The 19106-nt window shown below is 46.0% G+C and overlaps 2 protein-coding genes across 2 annotated transcripts in view; both read right to left on the reverse strand.

Moving 5' to 3' along the window:
- LOC131094071 (M1-specific T cell receptor alpha chain-like) overlaps positions 1 to 19106 on the reverse strand; it is a 244243-nt gene that overhangs the window by 136949 nt on the left and 88188 nt on the right. The gene's annotated exons all lie outside the window — the stretch shown is intronic.
- LOC131094070 (M1-specific T cell receptor alpha chain-like) overlaps positions 17493 to 19106 on the reverse strand; it is an 85118-nt gene continuing 83504 nt past the window's right edge. The window contains exons 5-7 of the mRNA XM_058041542.1: positions 18059 to 18166; positions 17645 to 17761; positions 17493 to 17561 (exon numbers count right to left, since the gene is read on the reverse strand). Of these exons, the coding sequence (XP_057897525.1) occupies positions 17646 to 17761; positions 18059 to 18166 (224 nt within the window). The 3' untranslated portion in view covers positions 17493 to 17561; position 17645. The remainder of the gene's footprint in view (positions 17562 to 17644; positions 17762 to 18058; positions 18167 to 19106) is intronic.

Genomic DNA, 19106 nt, shown 5'->3' on the forward strand with positions numbered 1-19106 from the left:
TGATGTTCTTTGCAGTGGAGTTCCTTGCCAAACAAGCTGCTTTCCCAGAGCTGCCATCTTCATCCAGTTTCTTTGATTTCATCACAATGACTTGAGGGTCAGAAGTGTTTGAAATGTCTGAAAAGAAAAGCAAGTTTGGACAGGATTGATTTCACTTCAGGCTTTCTCGAGTGCTGTGTGACCCAAAATCCACACGTACTCCATCTGTGACTAATTTGAACATTCTCATTTACTGTCTTTTATGTCATTATTCCTTGGGATTAGAGCTACAAATAACAAAGTAGATTGCTGAAACTCACCACCATCTGTCTCACAAAAAAATTATTGGTGTCAAAAGAATTTAGTTGCCCACAAATCATTGTGGTACCATGACTTGTTTTTTAAACAAAATATCTTTGCCTCCAAGTCAGGTCACAAGTGGAGAATCAAGGGTGCTCTGAAAAACCAATGTCAGGATTTAACTCAGATTAGTAATTTGAATTAGACTAAAACCATGGAACTGAAAGGAATCCTCCAGCAGCCTTCCTTGCCAGAAATGGTTCAGCTTATGAAAAGCTGTCAGACACATCCACCAAGATTGACGTTTCTGCTTTGACAGGAGCATCCTGAGGGATCTCTTGGGGAAAGAGAGGTGCATGAGGCTTTTCATTTTGCATGGTGTCTGCCTTGCAGGTGGGTCAAGTGATCCCCCAGCTCGAACATTTTGTTCATCCCAGGGTACTGATGGAAGTTTGACCAAGGAGCTCTGATTTTACACCCTTTCCCCATCAGCCCTGTGCCACTGCTGAGGAACTGAGGTGAAAGACAAACCGTGCTCTGCCACAACTTCACGGGTCAGCTCTCCTGATCAAACAGGCAGAACTATACACTGTGCACACCTCCAGCAGCCAGACACCCACCAGAAATCCAACATTTCCTTCACAGCTGTTCTACCAAGCATTGGCCAGAGCCTGTCAGTCCTGTGAGTTCTGTGTCCTCTGAGAAGACCTTGAAAGGCTTTTCATGTGGTCTCCTCTCCAGGCTTTGCAAACAGCCAGAACCCAACCAGGCTGCTTCTCTGCAATAGCTCCCTGGGCAGGATCTTCAGCAAGCAATAATGTACACAGTGCAACTGTAGTTCAGAGAGCAGAAGATTTGCTTTATCTGACCCCAGAATGGTCACACTAGTCTCATTTGTCTGCATTCCCTGACAATACAGTCATGAATTCCTACCACTGCTTGCTTCTGGAAGGGATTAATCTTTTATGTTTATGTTCAAATTTATTTGAACAAAAGGGGGAGGTTGCTGACATCCTGGAAACTTTGACTTCAAAACATTAAGTATTTCAGCAAACGCAAAAGGGACTTTAATACTTTAGGTTCAATGCCTTTTACTACCAAACAAAATTCCAGAGTTTCTGTGCAGCTCTGAAAGTATCCTGTCATTAGCTGGGAAAAAAAAAAAAACAGTGAACAGCAAGGAAAGAAGAGGTCTTTCTGCAGAATGGTAAATTTATATTCCTTTGTCCCTTTGGAACTGGAAGTGCAGTGAGATTGTTCCCAAATACACATTTATTCCCATGCAACATATCCTACAGACATGGAGAGATATTGTGCAGCACCCAAAGCAGTCCCACGTCTTTCTGGATGGAGAGTAGGAGGTTTTAGGGATGTAAAATAACATGAGACATTGTTGCCACACTTTAAAGACATGCAGACCTCTGAAAGCAAAGCAACAATTCCTGAGAGATGCATCTGATACTTCAGGACCACAGAGACCATCATCAAAAACCCTTCTGCCACCCCAACATTCACATTTCCCTCAAAATCTTGGGGTGACCTGCACCTTTATTGTTCACTACAGAATTCCAAAGAAAGGTGGGAATAACTAGGGCTTCTTATAATCCCTACTCCCCACATTGCACTTTTCAGAACCCACACAACTTGGCAGCCAATTGTCTTTCATTCCAGGAGCTCTTGGCTGTGAGGCACTTGTGAGAATTTAAGCCCAAGGCTATTTCACCTCCTTCCTGCTCTGTCCCCAGGGCAGTGGAATGCCTTACCTGTGGACACTCTCAGTGTGGTGGGGCCAGTGTCAAACCAGAACTTCTCCTACCAGGAGTTACAGATCTGTCTCAAAACTCCTCATCCTGGGAGCTCCTCACTGAGCTCTGCATTCCTGCCCCAAGTCAGTCAGTGCAAGCCCGCTGGAGAATTGGACACTGGACAGTGAATTTGGGCCAGAGTGCTGCCCAAAGTGGGAATAAGTTATCACAGGCTAAGCAGTGCCCTGCTGGTGTTTGGGGATCATGGAATAATGGTGCTGTGCAGAGTCAGCCCAGATGTTCCTGGGAAAGCTTCCTGAGCAGATCCAAGGTGAGGGTTTGGCTTGAAAGCCTGGCTGGAGAGCAAGTGCATTCAAGAGATTATTGCAGCTGAAAATTCTTTCAGTGAACCCAAACCTTTAAATTCCCTTGTTCTCCCACAAATTAATTTACAATGAAGCTTTAGGAATAAAGAAATGTCACTTACTTGGTTCAACTGTGAGAGTCGTCCCTGGTCCAAATATAAGCTTAGCTCTCCTCACAGTGCTAAGGCTTATTCCAATAACTCACTCTTTCCTCATGGTGTTCAAAAGTAAACAGGTGATGAAAAGCCATTAGTTCTAATTATCCCTGGGTGAAAGTCCATGAGAGGTTCCAGAGATAGATTTACTTGCAAAACTGGAAAGGGAAAAAATCTTAATGGAATTGTTCGGTGAATTTAAAAAGCTTGTTTGAGTATAGAACTTTCAACTTCTCCCGTTCTTCCACCTTTTACAACCTTCATGAGCTCTTTTATGTATCCAGGATACAAGGAAATATAGGAAGAATGTTGTTCTTCTCTTCTTTATCATTAGAGTCACCCATCTCCTTTCTTTCCCAACATTTGTCACCTTCTTTCCCTCTTTTTCTTTTTGTACAGGTCCCTGTGCTATATCATTGTGGTAACCCCAGCCCAATCCACAGTGATATATTTCATAACAAAAACTGCCTCTGTTCAACTACACAGAATATTAGATTATACAAGCAGTCACATGACATCTTCAGTGGTTTGAGACCAAACACACCACATAAAGAAACACCACATGGCTTTCAAGGAGGGGTCTCAAATAATATCAGAAAGGTTGAGTTGTAAATGAGAACGTGGGTATTATGTGACAGCTATGAAGGGTGTGGTGGAGTTTAGGTGGATAGAAAGCAGAAAAATAATCAGTACCTCTGGTGTTCTTTCAGAGCATTTCTCACAATGCAGTCCAATTCCCCTACTTTTCTTCTTGTAGGTACTAGTGATCGTATGAACGAGTTCTAGGATGTAGCACGCCTACTCTGGGGGTGTTGGGAGGAATGGATTAAAAATAGAAGACGCAGGAGGGTCGTAAATTGCTGAAGTGACCTTCCAGCTGGGAATTACCCTTGACAGCCCAGGGTGAACTGCATCCAGGGTTCCTCTAGCATGGAGGATGCAGTTTACGTGCCAGTGTCTCTCCCTGCCTCTGCCTGGCTGTTGCTCAGGGATTCCCCTAGGTTAGCATGGTCATGGAAATAAATGTACTCTTAGTGTGTCTGCGGCTGTTCCATCTGCTGAGAGTGCTGCCTAACATAAGTGATGGTGGCTGTCCTAGTATGAAAGATAGATGTCTGCCAAGGAAGGCGGGAACCTCTCTTGGAATGGAGAATATGATCCCCTGCCCTCCATATATTAATATGAAATAAAGGGGCTTTGAAATAAAGGGGCTTTCAAGGAAAGATATGGGAAGAGGAATAACAGTTCTTTACTAGTATGTGTATGTATAATAATCCAAACAAGCAAACAACAGCAGTAGCACCAAACAGAACCGGACACCCAGGCCCGGCCTCTCGGGGCCGCAGGCGCTTTCCCCTTTGGTGCAGTTCCGGTCACAGCCAGCGGGGGCGCTGCTGGCTCCCGGCTGGGCAGGGTGGGTGCGGTGATTCCCCCGCGCCAGCAGGTGGAGCTGTGGCGTGAACTTGGTCGCCTCTCTGCATGTGGGTAATGGTGGGTGGGCAGGCGGGAGAGATGAAGAAGGGGCTCCCTGTACAATCCCACAGGAGCAGCCGGACCTGGAGCCCCTCCTGGTACCAAAACCAGCTCTAGCAGGAACCTTGGAGCAGCAGGCTTCAATGGCAGAGGTGAGAACACTCGCAGTGATAAACCGAGTGTAGGGGAAACTCTGAAGCTGTGGCAGGAGTCACGGGTGTCTGGGCAGACAAGGGGTGTCAAGTTATAGTGTTGCAAAAATCCCTGCAGCAGTGGCAGACAACTGCAGGGCTGGGTGGGGGAATTACTCCTTTGGACAGCTCACTGGCAGTGGCTGATCCTGGCATCAGCAGAGGGTGCAGCCCTGCATGCTCCTGCCTCCCTGCTCCTGGTGTAGGACACACGGGATCTGGGCTCTCAAATGACAGAGAACCAGAGAATCAAGCTGGCAATCACTACTCAAAGTGCCAAAGCAAAAGAAAGAAAGAAAGAATAACAGGCAAAAAGCACAGGGCAACAGTGACTCCAGTCAGATGGGCTTACCCTGTGGCTCCTGAGTTGAGCAGCCCCTCTGGAAGGAAGCAGCAGCCCCTGGCCCCCAACTCTCAGGGAATCCCTGCTGCCCCTCACCCATCACGATACTTCCTGAGCAAGGGGAGGCAGTGACCATTCTGAACACAAAAACTTAACCATGAATGGATAGGGAATTTAGGCCATTTTCAAAGCAGAAATATGGGTAGAAAACATGAGAGGAATGGGAAGAAATAGGTGAGGCTTTCGTGGGACAACTGGGACATCCCTGGGCTCTGGTCTTCATGGGGTGCTTAAAGTGTGTCAGGTGTCTGATGGCAGGACAGCACAGCTGGGCACACACAGTCAGGAGTTTTCTGGCACATACTGATGTGAACTTACTAACACAAATGGCTGGTGAGCCGGACCTCTGTGTGCCACTGAGGAAGAATTGGTGCTGGGGCAGCCTTGGCTGCAGTGACCATGCACTGTTTGAGCTCAGGATGCTGGGAGAAGAGAGCAATGCAAAAACAGGATTGGTGCTCTGGGCTTCAGGAGAGCAGAATCTGGGATCTTCTGGGAGGAATCCCATGGGTTATGGTCCTGGACAGAGAAGGAGAGCTGCTCACATTCTGAGATTAGCTCTTTGAGCCTCAAGCATGGTTCCTCTTGACAAAGCAGTAAGTCAAGCTTTGTGTCAGACGTCCAAAATGATGAACAAAAAGCTCCTGAATAAACTCATAACTGGTAAATACAGAAGGTTCCTGTCAAGTTGTTCAACTGACTGTGATGATCAAATGTCTAAAATGACCTGTTTTCAAGAGCCAAGATCTCAGGTTGAATGGTGAGGAAATTGGTCTTGGAAAATTAGGAGGGGTGTTATGCTGTTTCAGTAATTCTGGTAAACCAAATTTGTGTATGTGCACAGAGTTGTCTAAGGAAAAATAGATGAGGTAAAGCTACCATGATTTCCTCCTTCAAGAGAAGGGAGAGAGACAGTTTGTGTGTGGTGGTTCAGTTGTTTTCAGTCACTGTGGTAAGTAGCCCATCACTGTGCTAGACAGTTCTACAAAACATCTGGGGGGAGTTCCAGTGCCAGGTGATGTCTCCTCTTTCATGTCTCTGTGGTGCTGCCTTTTGTTTTCCTGTGTCTCTACATCGCTCTACTTCCGAATATCTAACAATGTTCCAGAGGATTCTCTACACTAAAATTAAAATAATTAACCTAGCCTTTTTTGGCAAAGGCGATAGTTAATGTTCATCTAACTAGAATATTGCTTGAACACTTTGGCAAGGAATATTGTTGTTAGAAGTGCCTCACAGAAAGGATCTGGTTACTGGTTTGTCTTTTAACACACAAGAGAGTTTGGGTTAAATACTTGAAAGGTTTTCTGGGAAGCATCTCTGCAGCTTATAAATTTTCAAGTTATTTTCATTCTATATTTTCTAATTCTTCTAGACCTTCAAGCATTACTCTCCTCAAAGCCTATTTGCATGCCAGAGGAAAAAGCAGTTCCATGTTTAAGAATTGTTCAGCATTTATTTTGGTTCAACTGATGGTGCTTTATTTGATTCTATTTGCTGTTGTTATAGTTGACTGAAGTTGGCTTTTAATTTGATTGTTATCTTAATCATGTAATTAGTGGTAGCCTGCAATTGTGGAGCATTTTCCTAATCCTCCTGCAATAACCGGGGATCTTTTCAACTTTAACAGTTGCTGGAGGTTAGGTCTTTTCCTCTTCTTTCTGTCAGGAAATTTTCTCCATTTTGTTGCCTGTAAGTTCCTTGCCACAGGAGAATGCTTAGAGCAATATTACCAAGAGAAGTTACTTTTTAATAATTTTCCTAAACACATGGCTTTGGAAAGAAGGGGAAGAACAAGCATTCTAATTTCACTGGTCTATTGGCTGCTTCCTGGAGCTGGACAAGTCTGTTGCTGGCCATGGCTTGTTGGTGGGGGCTGCAATCCTGGGCAGAGTATATGTGATGATCTAATTGATGTCCTGGTCTCCTTCCGTCGACAAATGGTGGAGAATGCAGGCAATGCTGAATCTCTGTCCTTTTTTCTCAGATTAAAAGAAAAAGGGGATTACGCCACAGTCGAGGAAGTTGGGTTTGGGTCCTTGCAGCCGGGACGGTGCTGGCATTTGAAGCACCCTTGAGGATCACAACGGTGAATCAAGCCAATACGTGCCGCAGGAGCCTGAAGAGCTGCAACAGCACGCGCTGACTAATAGGTATGGATAGGCAAGCGGCATAAGATTTATTCGCCGCGTATTTAGAACGGCGAGGAATAAAAGGGATAGATTTAAAAAAGGAGTTACCAGGGTTATTAGCTTACGGCCATGCTAAAAGTATCTTTGCTAATCCGCATACAGTTCATGAGCTAGCAGAGTGGAAGAAGTTTGGGGAAATACTGTGGGATACAGTGTTAGACGATGATAAGTCAGCAAAGAAATTAGGGAAGTTATGGCGGGTGGTATATAACACGTTACTTCAGCAGGTCTCTGAGAGAAAGGCAGCAGAAAGGGCGACAGAAGCCCATAGGAGGAATATAGGGTATGGTCGTGAGGATGATCCCTTAGCATTTTCTGTAACTAAGATACTTATGCCTAAGGGTCCCCAGGAAAGTGGTGTGGAGGATTTTCCTATAGGCACAGTGGAACCGTCTGCACCCTTCCTGTCAGAGGGGGAGGGCGAGTTGGATGGTGGGGGTAAGAGCAAGCCAGCTTTGCCTCCGCCACCAGCTTCAGGTGGGTCGGATGGTGGGGGTGGGAGCAAGCCAGCTTTGCCTCCGCCGCCAGCTTTGCCTCCGCCGCCAGCTTTGCCTCCGCTGCTTCCCCCGAGCGAGCCAGCTCCGGTGGGGGGGTCGCTTCCTCCGCGCAAGTCGGCTCCACTCGAGCCGGCTCCGGTTTCACTGTCAGCTCCAGCGGGGAGGCCGCTTCCTCCACGTGAGCCGGCTTCTGCTCCACCGCCTTCCCCGTGCGAAAACTCGGTGTCTGTACCGAAACGCCAGCAGCATAGCACCCTTAAAGAGTCAGATCCCATCCCAGGGGCACACCGTGATCTATGGGGGGAGATGGCTAAACAGAGGAGGGAAGCTTGGGCTGCCCTGGCAAAAGAAGTAATGCAAATGGGGGATGGTGAGGCGGTGGAAGTAGCTTCTAGTCTTGCATGTCCGGTCACATACACACCACAGTATGATGCACAGGGAAACCTTACGCATAATATAGCAGAATATACTCCCTTAGATTGGAAGCTGTTAACTCAGCTACGTTCTACGGTTAGTCAGTTTGGAGTAAAAAGTGAACCTGTTAGGTAAATGCTAGATTATCTTTTTAATACTCAGGTTTTATGCCCTAATGATTTAAGAGGAATAGTTCGGTTGATATTCACTCAGCATCAGCAGTTATTGTTTAATGCACATTGGCAAGCTCCGGTTAATGAGTCGGTTGCTGTACAACGAGCCCAGGGAGACCCATTACATGGAGTAACAGTAGAGGAGCTGATGGGCTTAGGGGCATATTTGCGTACAGAGGCACAGATGATATCGGGAGCAGATAAACTTAGAGAGTCTATGCAGTTAGTGCGTGCTGCAATAGATATGGTTAAAGAGCCGGGAGAGTTACCGGCTTATATGGGCATTAAACAAGGTAGAGAAGAATCATTTGGGAATTTTATCGATAGAGCAGCTACTGCTATAGATCGGGCTGGTGTTGCAGGGCGCTATTGAAGCAGTGTGATTTGCAAAATAGCAATCCAGCAGCACAAAGAGTGTTAGCTACTTTAGGGGCAAATTGGACTATTGAGGTAGCATTAGAGCGAATGGCATTAATGCCAACAGCTTCACAGGCATTTATAGCAGATGCCTTAAAGGAATTAGGATTAGGGTTACAAAAACAAGCAGAGTCTACTCAGAGTCAGGTGTTAGCTGCTCTTGCTCCTCTCCGAAGCGGCTCACTGGCAGTCATGCAAGGAGTTTCGAGACCATTCATCAAGTGTTACCGATGCGGCAATGAGGGACAGACACAAGTTGCCGCCGTGACATCGGAGACACCAGCTGCTGCCGTAACATCGCTGCTACCTCCTGTCTCCAACCCGCAACAGCAGGGAGCCTCGGTTTGGACTTAGCAGCAGCAATAGATGTCACACTAATGATGAATCGGCCTGAGAGGATACCAACTGGAGTCCTCTTATATTAAATGGACAAACATGTGGAGCATTGTTACTAGGACGTTCCTCAACAACCATGTTGGGATTATTTGTTTTGACTGGTGTTATTGGTGCGGATTATACAGGGGAAATACAAATCATGGTTTACACCCTTTATCCTCCGATTAAAATAACAAAAGGACAACGCATCGCACAATTGGTACCACTATCACAAATGACATCGGGAATACAATCATTTACTGGGCAAACACGGAATGAAAAAGGTTTTGGCTCTACTGGTGTTACACTTTTGACTGTGGATTTACAAAATAGACCAAAGCAAAAAGTTAAAATTACTTATGGGCATCAAAGCATAACCCTTTATGGATTATTGGATACAGGAGCAGATACCAGCATCATTTCTCCAGAAGCGTGGCCACAACATTGGCCTCTATTTCCATCATCAAACATGCTCACAGGAGTAGGAGGATTTACATTGGCAAGCAGATTGCCACTTTTGTCTGTGTGCATTGAGAATCAACAAGTATCTGCTGTGTTGTCAATTGTTCAACTGCCTCCTACAGTTTCCTGTTTAATTGGAAGGGACATTTTAACACAATTGGGAGTGGTGTTAACTAACCATCACCCTTTGGGCCTCTGGTGGACCGCCTCACGGAGGAGGACAAGGAGCGACTGGGGAAGAAACTGCTTCTAGTCCTACGACCGTTACTGTTACAATTGAAGGGGTACTCGGAAGCGGTGGACAGAGCACTGACACATCACTACAGGATAGCCCAGGAGTTGATTGGTTTTATTGACTCATTATCAACTTTTCTCTTAACAAATCCAGCGGAAGAACATTGCCTTGACTGTCACAATCCACATTGTGCTGCCTGGATAGCCCTATGTTGTGGGAGTTGTGAAAGAACTTTTTGGATAGAACAATCACTATTATGGGATTTGTGGTGTCACATTTGTAAGCACGAGCACACGTGGGGTAAAAGCTGGCAAGATGAATTAAGGAGACAAACAGCGCAAAATGCATATATAGCTTTAAATCTTTATGAATCTCCTGAACAGAAAATTCTTGCTTATTATCGATGGGAGGTACAATGTATTGTGAATAGAATTAAGGTTCAAAGTAAATCACATATAGTTTCTATAAGGTGTAGGAAATTAGTACCTTTAACGCAGCATTCAATTGTAGGACCCTTCAAGGGGAATCCTGATAGAGCATTAGATTGCTGCATTGACAAGTTGCAAAAATTGAGTTTGCAAGTGGCAGGACCAGTAAAATCAGGAGCAGCAAGATTGAAGACAGATAAGAAAAAGAAGGCAAAAAGGGAACGATCTCATCTGAGTAAGGATATCAGTGATTGCTAATTAATTTTCTATGATTAGAACAATTTTACAGTTGTGGGACCCTCGGGAGGATATAGTTGTTGAAGAAGATAATGAACAAGAACTACGATTACGAAATAAGATACGCCTTGTATTAAAGAAAGAGCTTGAACTATTAGCCTCATATAGTAAAAAAGCTGAAGAGGCTTTGCAATCACCACCATTGAATTGGTTGCATTGGATTGAAGAAACAGACTTTTATACTGGTCCTTACTTACATTCACTTCCTTGTTATGTTTGTAAAAGGGATGTTGATAAGTGCTATGCATGGATAGCTTTGCATTGTGCAAATTGTAATCAGGTTGATTGATATTCACAGAGGTCAATAGGATATTAATGGTGTGCACCGTGTTTTGGAAGGTGGATTCGAAATTTTATCTGGGTTAGAGCTCTTGAACAAAGTACTGGCCTGCCAGGACGGACAGGATTACAGCTTTTTGAGAGTACAGAACAAGTGGTCATAGCATATCTTAGGTGGAAGTTGCAGGAAATACTTAGAATATTTGAAATTAATAAAGCCTCACGCATCATAGCAGCTCGCTGTAAGGCTGATTTGCCTTCAAACTTATCTCATGCTATACCTGTGAGCAAGGATGCTGTTTTAGAATTAGATCAGTATATTCAAAAATTGACTAAGCCTTACAATAGACAAGCTAGCAAACCAGGGAAAAGACAGCGAAGAAAGGAAAAACAAAGGAAGCAGAAAGAAAAATGAGGTTTGTTCTTGTTATACTGCTCAATGCTGTAGCAAGTGAAGCAGTAGGAATAACACACTTTAGTCAACAAAGAGAAAATTTATGGGTGACACTTGCTAATCAAACTAACCAATCATCACTTTGTCTTAGTCTTGGAGGAGTCACTAACCCATTTCGAACATGCCTGGTGGGACTTCCAGTGTGGTCTCCTGGAGAATTTTGCAGTTTGATAAACAATCAAACCTTATGTATGTCTAACATGTCAAACATCACATTGCCAGTGCAACAAGAGTCAGAGTGATGGCTATTGTCAATGCTTACTAATCCAATCACTTAACACCTCTTTGCATTCTCCTCCTGAGGAATTGGATCTTTTTGGAAGTACAAACGCCAGTATGTCTAACACTACAGCTGGCGGATGGTTTAGCTTCAAATTTTCGGATGCTCAGAATTTAAACCAACCTAAAGAAACATGAGCCACTCTAGATTCATCCCTGAATGTGAGTAAATTCCCTCCGCAGCATTACAATGTAATGGCACAAATATCACGGCACCAATGAAATTACCCACAGGAATATTTTTGATTTGTGGAGACAGGGCGTGGAATGGTATACCAGCTAAACCACAGGGTGGACCCTGTTATTTGGGAAAATTGTCATTGTTTCACCCTAATGTGTCTTTGCTAATGCAGCTGAGTCAAAATTCAAAAAGGAAAAGACGTAGCATACATGATTTAGACTGCAGCCAGATAGGAGATCCACAGTTTTGGGGTACATTCAAACAAGTGGTGGTTTCAACTATCTTGCCAGGAGGATCTGCTAATAAAGCCATGAATTTAGCAAAACAAATAGGATGCTGGGCAAAGGATGAGCTGAACAAGACATCACAAATTCTAGACATGCTAACTGCAGATGTGCAGAGTGTTAACCATGCTGTTTTGCAAAATAGAGCCGCTGTAGATTTTTTGCTCTTAGCACAAGGGCATGGATGTGAAGAGTTCGAGGGAATGTGTTGCATGAATCTGTCTGATCATTCGGTGTCCATTCACACTAAGATAAAAGAACTGCAAGAGGGACTTCACAATCTCAAGGAAGAAGAAGGTTTAGGAATTGACGAATGGCTTAAAAGCTTAGGACTTGGGCTATGGCTGAGGAACCTTGTGACATATACTATAGGACTGCTGGGTGTAATTTTACTGTTTTTGCTTATTTTGCCTTGTATCTTTAACTGTATTCAAAACATGGTCAGCCATACAATAGCAAAAACCTAGCAAACTAACCTCCTTGCTCAAGAAGAAAATGGGGGAAATGTGGAGAGTATTATTAATAATTGGTTAACTGAGAAAGGCCATGCTGACATAATGCCGCTGGTTAAGCTGAGAGAGGGAAGTCAGCAGTCAGTAAGCTGAAAGGAGAAGTCAGCAGCCGGTGACCAATGACAGGCAAGGACAGAATGCCCTTGCCACAACATGAGGATAGGGAAGAGAGATTCTTCCTGAGAATATGTAGAAAGTATCAAAAGTATAACCATAAGAATGCAGAAGTAGGCGTAGTTGCTGATATGTAACTAACCAATCCTGAGCTCAACTTTTGCAATATGTAGGAAGCTCATTATGAACTGTATTTAACCTGCTGTACTGATCAATAAAATTGGGCCTGTGATGATCTAATTGATGTCCTGGTCTCCTTCCGTCGACATAGATGGGAGGAAATTCAATTGGGAAAAGATGAGTAGAAGCTCTTTCTTTCTCCCTTGCACAAACCAAAGGCCAGTGCTGGAGGACAGCAAGGGATTCATGTGAGAAATTTTCCTGCCATCAATTTCTTGTCTGTACTTAATGAACCGAGATCACCCAGGCTATGCTTATATGTCAGCTGTTCCCTCCCTTGTGTTCATGGCCCTTCACTGCATTTCTTCCCCTTTGTCCATGTCCTTCCCAGGCTTGGGAGCCCAACATGGGACACATTGGTCCCCAGTCCCAGCAGTGCTGAGCTGAAGAGGATTCCTCCCCAGTGAGCAAGGAGTCAGGACAACGTGCCAGGAGGCTGCATGGACAAATGAGGCTGGGAAAACATGAGCCAAAGTGCTGAACGGGATGGGGACCAGGTGACAGAGGGTATGGGATTGGGCTGAGGTCCTGAATGCTTTATTCACCTCAGACTTCAGCAGTCAGATCAGCCTTCAGGAATTCAATTTCCCAGAGACCAGGAGGAGAGGCCAGGAGGAGGAATGTGTACCCTTGCATAATCCATATCACTGAACCATGACCATAATGAAAGGATTTGTGCAGGAGGTTTCCAGGGAAGTCAGTGCTGGGAGGTCAACTGAATGAAGAATGCACAACATCCAGTGTTTCCTCACCCAGCAAGACCCTTTGTCTCATTGTAGAATGCTGTCAATGTGGCTAAGCCCTATTCCCACTTCCCAAACCCATGCTGACTGTCCCTGAGGAAAAAGGGCTGGAAACCAAGGCAGGGCACAGAGGAGAAATGAGACTGTGCTGGACAGGAGCCCTGGCAAGGTGCACTAACCATACACTTCCCCAAACTGCAGCCTCTGCACATTCCAGCACAGATCATCCTGCACCATCAATGGCACCAGCGCTTCCTGTAGCCCTCCCTCCAGTGCCTTTTAGTGCCACCAAACCAGAGGGACATTTCCTGCACCTGCCATTGCCTGACAAGAGCCCTGGGGAGCAGCTGCCAGAAAGATCTGTCATCCCCATCTGCTGGTTTTTGGTTCACTCTGCTGCAGAGCTGCTCCAGGGTGGTTCTTGCTCCACAGTAATATATTGATGCATCGCCTTGTTCTGCTGCCAGGAGCTGCAGTGTGGTCCAGGGATTCTGCACTCTTCCCTTAAAGCGCTTTTTGAAACCTGCTCCATAGTCATCCTTTTCCTCGTAAATCCATTCCAGAGAGCCCCGTGGGCTCTGACGGTACCAGTTCATGTAGTTACTGTTCCAATCACCTTCCTTCATGCTGCAGTGGAAGGTGACTTCATCTCCCTCTCGCACGGTCACTTCCCTGGGCTGCTGCTCCAAGGCCACCTGGCCAGTGACTGCTGCAGAGAGCAAGAACGAGCCACAGTCACTCCAAGTCTCATTAAGGGTCACGGCAATGCTGATGGGGCTTTGGACTGGCACTGGACCTGTGAGAGGACAAATCCTCCTCTTGGAAGCCAGCTGACACAGATGGGCAGAGCTGGTGGCAGCTGACAAGGCTCACAAGGAAGGAGACACCTCATTTCGCTCCTTCCTTTTCCCAGTCTGACAGGAAGCTTTTCTGATTTTCCCCAAAGAAGCAGGAAGGATTTACAACATGGGACAATAAATCCGTTTGTCCGTGCCAATACAGGATGGTGAGGCACCCACTGTCCTGTCCCTGAAGCTGCTGTGGGTGAGCAGAGCACAGCCAAAGGGCTGTCGCAGGCAGTGGGGCTGTGCCCTGTGCTGCCATGGCCCAGCTGCTCTGTGCCAGAGGGGCCGCAGTGCCCCAGGAGCAGTGTCCAGTGCCAGGGCCAAGCGCTGGGCCCTGAGATCTGAGTGCAGCAGGGAGGTGCCCTGCGTGTGCCCAGGCTGCAGAGCAGGCAGCTGGCACGCAGGTGCCCAGCTCAGAGGCACCAGAGGAGCAGGGCTGCTCTCCCCGTGCTCCACAGGCATGGCTGGGCAGCTGGAGCCGGGGCACAGCTGCGGCTGCAAGCGCTCAGCACAGCTGCCCAGAGCCCTGCAGAGCCCAGGGCCACGCTCAGCTCCCGGGGCCAGCAGCCCTTGCCTGCACTTACCTACAATGGGCAAGAAGCCCACGCACAGGGCACTCCACATGGCCAGGCCCGCTCTCCGTGGCCTCTCTGCAGCTTCTCTGTGCCTGCACAACAGCTCTGCCCACACCTGCCCTGCCTGGGCCTCTGGCACTGCTCTCAGGCCCAGGCCCTGCTGGTCCCTCCCTCTGCCTGTGACAGCACTGAGGGGGAGAGGTGGGGCACCAGGAGCACAGCTTGAAGCTCTTGCTGCCCTCCTGGCTGTCTCTCACCCTGCGTGGTCCCCATCTTTCTGTGAAACTCTCTCCACAGCCACACTTTGTGTGATCCTGTGAAAGAGCCTCAGGCTTGATTTGGAGTGGCTCAGTGGGAGTAATAAATTGGGAAATTCCATTTCTAAACCCCAACAGCCTCATTTGGCATCCAGTGTGGGGCATGAAGTGTTGAGATAAAAACAGATCTCCCCAGAGTGCCCAAACTGACCTCAGCATTAGCTGTATCAGGTATGGAGCCACTGGTGCCAATGCTGCTGGGGCTGTTCCTGTGGCTGTGGGACCTAACCCTGTGGATGTGCCCATATGAACTTCCCATGATTATATTGTGCAGGGCTGTGAGCACTGAGAAGGGCACTGGGGAGAGGACTGAAACTCTCAGGCGCTGGAGGTACTTCCTGTCAAGTGTTAGAGAGAGATACTTGGGATGGCCTAGCAGTGCTCCCAGGCAGTTGGAACCCCATGGCCAGAGAGTATTTGTCATCAAAATAAAACAGTGTGTACACAGTGCCTGTTAGAGGTGTCCAATTAATGAGTGCTGGGCTGTCTCTACTCTGTCTCGTTGCAGGTTATGTTTCAGTACAGGTCACGAAAGTGTAATTTGCCTGGTTGTCAGAGGCTTTGGCATAGACAGGAATCAACTAAGACCCTCATCTACAGAAATCCCAGAATTGACATCTATTTTCAAAGCTTTCCTTTGTGAAGATAGACATTCCCAGGAGCTTTGCACTCCCCGGTCCTGAATAGTTTTGCAGGGGGAAGATCAGGTTCCTATTACTTCAGTTCAGACCATATCTGCTGACTGAAATTTAAGGCAAAGATAGAAAGAGAAATTGCCTTACAGCCAGGTAATTAACCGTACTCTTTTTGAGTTTCTGTTTCTGTTAGATCTGATTTTGTCAGGATGTTCATAGGATTTTTGGGCACAAAAGTGATAGGTCAGATTATGCCTAGCAGATGCACGAATATGATTATTACATTGCATTTTCAATGTGGCATAAGAAAACTGGAGGGTTCAGTGGTCCAAAATGGTGTTTAGTGGTGCCCATTCTCATGGTGTTCATCACTGTGTTTTCCCATGTAACCTCTTGGACAAAGCTTGATTCTTTCAGCATGCTTTTAATGTTGTCTGCCACTGGAGAGAGCTCTCACCATTTTGACTTGATCAGCAGGACAGATGTCAACTACCACACTCCGTGTTTGAGAATCAAGGCATTGCTCTATTCTGGCTAGGAGATGCAACAAAAATAATTTCATCCACACATTGCATTAGTTGTGCAGAGAAAATCCTTCCATCGCACAATGTTTTCACTGGAGTTTTCTTGTGCTTCTCCAGTCAAAACCCAGGGAAATTCATTAGTTCAATGCTCATTGCTGCCAAGTTCCACAGTTTGTAGTGTTTGGTATTTTATTGATCACTACACCTTTGATGTTATTTTGGTTCTCAATCTTGATTCTCTCATCGATCTTTTCCCAGACCAGGTGTCTCTGACCATGCCAGGGCTGATGTTTGGAGCTGATGTTCATTAATGATCATTATCTTTTGTGTATCTTCTGTGCAGCTCCCAGTCTGCTGAGATGTTTTTATATGTCTGCTGAAATTTCTTTATCTACTTTTAGTCAAGGGTTTTGTTCACCTTTGCCCAGGGGAAAAGGAACTGAAGTTTCTTTTCAAAGGACTTTTCAGCACTTCAGGCCTGAGGGTGTGAGCTGAGCAAGCTCAGTGCAGCAGCCCTTGCTGTGGCCTGTGCAGAGGCTCTCTTGAGGGCTGCAGGAGCTCAGGCAGGGGGAGCAAAGCCTTCTCTCCCCTTCAGGATGTGGTTACCTTGTGTTTTCAAAAGTAGGGGAGGGTTGATGCTGCCTGGTGTGACTGAGTCAGAAATGGTGACCACAGCATCCTGCCTGTAGCCTGTGAGAGGGGCATGAGCTGGGGAAGGTGTGGGCTGGGCTCTGTTAGCCCAGAGCCAAGTTGCTATGGAAACTATCACTCCATCAAACCACCCCAAATGATTTTCTGGTGGCCACTTCCTCCTACCCCTGAGTGCAAAACAGCAGCAGGGTTTCTTCTCTGCTGACAGGAGCATTTTCCTCCCTTGTGCCTTCAGCAAGGACTCTCCTCACTGAGGCTCCTGAATGTGCCAGAGACATTTCCCTGCACAAAGTCTGCAAAAGAGAAATTCACCAACAGTAAATCGGCAATATAAAAGCTGTGTTTTGATCCCAGTGGGCTTTAGGGTAGTTAGATTTCAGCAAGTTCCATCCTAGTGCCAGAAGAAAAAGCACAGAAAACCCACAGCATTTTGTGCTCGCACAAGTTTTTTTTGTCACGATTACAGGAACCTAACATGCACATGCAATACATTTAGCAGAAGAAATACAGGCTTAATCAAGAAATGAACATTATCTAGTTGAATGAAATCACTTCAGATTCTACACAGCTCTTCTTATCTGCAATACACATTTTTATTACTAAATCTATCTAAATCCAAAGCTACAAATGGCAGCTACTTAGCAGGAGAATGAGGATAGATCCACTCTCCTCAGTGTTCAGAGGAGAGGAAACAGCAAAAGCACTTAAAACTCTTGAGTGTAAATCAGCTGGCCAGGCAGGAGTGCAGAGTGTTGCATGTCTTCAGGGGAAGGTGCTGCCTTGTGTCCTGGCTGGCCTCTGTCAGCAGCTCTGGCCCTGCTTGTTCAGCCCCCTTGTGCTGCTGGTTCATGTTCTTTCCTGCTCTTCTTTGGGTTCATTCCTCACGTCTGGAAGAGCAAAGGGAGGTTTCAAGTACATTTAATGAAATTGGGCCTCTGAACCAGTGATTGAGAGCTGTGAGCTCCCTTACCTCAGAAAAGAAATAACTTGATGCTCATGAGGGCATTGAAGGCGATGCTCTTTGCCAGCAGGACTCTCAAACCCAGCACAGCCATGGACAGCATGTTCACTCTCTGCCCTCCAGCATCTGCTCAGTGACCAGAAAAGAGGGGAGACATCATGGTCTGGGTTTTGGTGCTGTGATCTTGGCAGAGAGTGGAAAATCCACAGGTGAGAGTTTCAGGGAAAGGAAGAGCAGCAAAGGAACAGCTGAGAGAGAATATGGCAACAACAGGGGAGCAACCTTGGAACAGTAACCTTGAAACAGCAGCCTGTGTGTGCTGAGTGTGTTGTGTTCTGAGTCCTCTGCCCTGGAGAAAATACATTTCCATGCCTTTATCCCCCAGAGAGCAATGTAACTTCACATCCTGTTGGGGTAACTCACCTTGTGCTGAGATGTTTGTGCTGTTGCAAACCCTCTCACTGGCCCCTGACTCTGTTCTGGTGCTGTTTGGTTCCCCAAATCCTGTTATTGGTTCTTCAGCCTCCTCTTCTGTAGCATGATAAAGAAAAGGCAATTTAAACTATATATACCATTTACACAGGATATAAAAATGTTTTGAGGACATTTCTCATAGAAAATCAAAGGAACATACTGACTGGGCCTCAGCTGGTCAGGAGTAATTCTGACATTAATATGAGGAGACAAGTGCTTTATGCAGTTGCAGGAGACAGAAAAATTCTTGCATTGTTTTGTTTTAATATTTGAATGACCTTCAGGACTAAAAAAGCAATCTCAACAAATATAACAATTAATTTAATAAAGAAACCCTCAGAACACATCCCACCTTTAACTTTGTGTTGGTATTCAAAGGGCTGTTCCAGATTGTGCTGCAGGAGGTTTCCTGCTATAGGCAGGAATATTCTGTCATAAGGAAATTCACAGTTTAAAAAAATAGATTTTGTCTTTCTTCTTCTCCCCAGAAAAGTATCTCAAAGTAATTTAACAGTTGAAAAACCATTTCTTATAGATGCTTTGAAACATCTTTCCCTGCTCTCCCTGCTGAAATCCCAAATGTCTTTCTTATTTCTGCTGGCTGCCCAGGGCAGTGCTGTCCAGAAGGAGAACACCAGGCCCCACAGGCCACTGTCTCCAGAAATAAGTGACAGCTTGCCACCAAACTGTACCTGGCTCTGCTGTTATCGTGAGGTCGGGGAATTTGGGGAATTTGGCCGTGCAGGTCACCTCTGTGTCTTTTGTCACCCTGACCACTTTAATTGCATTGTACAACCCCTGTGACGTCAAAATGGATGGGCTCTGTTCATAGACCACCTCCTGAGAGGGCATCTCCAATCTGAAGTTCTTTGTAGCGGAGTTCCTTGCCAAACAAGCTGCTTTCCCAGAGCTGCCACTTCCTTCCAGTTTCTTTGATTTCATCACAATGACTTCAGGGTCAGAGGTTTTTAAAATGTCTGCAAAGAAAAGCAAGGTT

This window comes from Melospiza georgiana, chromosome 28, assembly GCF_028018845.1.
Source record: "Melospiza georgiana isolate bMelGeo1 chromosome 28, bMelGeo1.pri, whole genome shotgun sequence".
Classification (NCBI taxonomy): domain Eukaryota; kingdom Metazoa; phylum Chordata; class Aves; order Passeriformes; family Passerellidae; genus Melospiza; species Melospiza georgiana.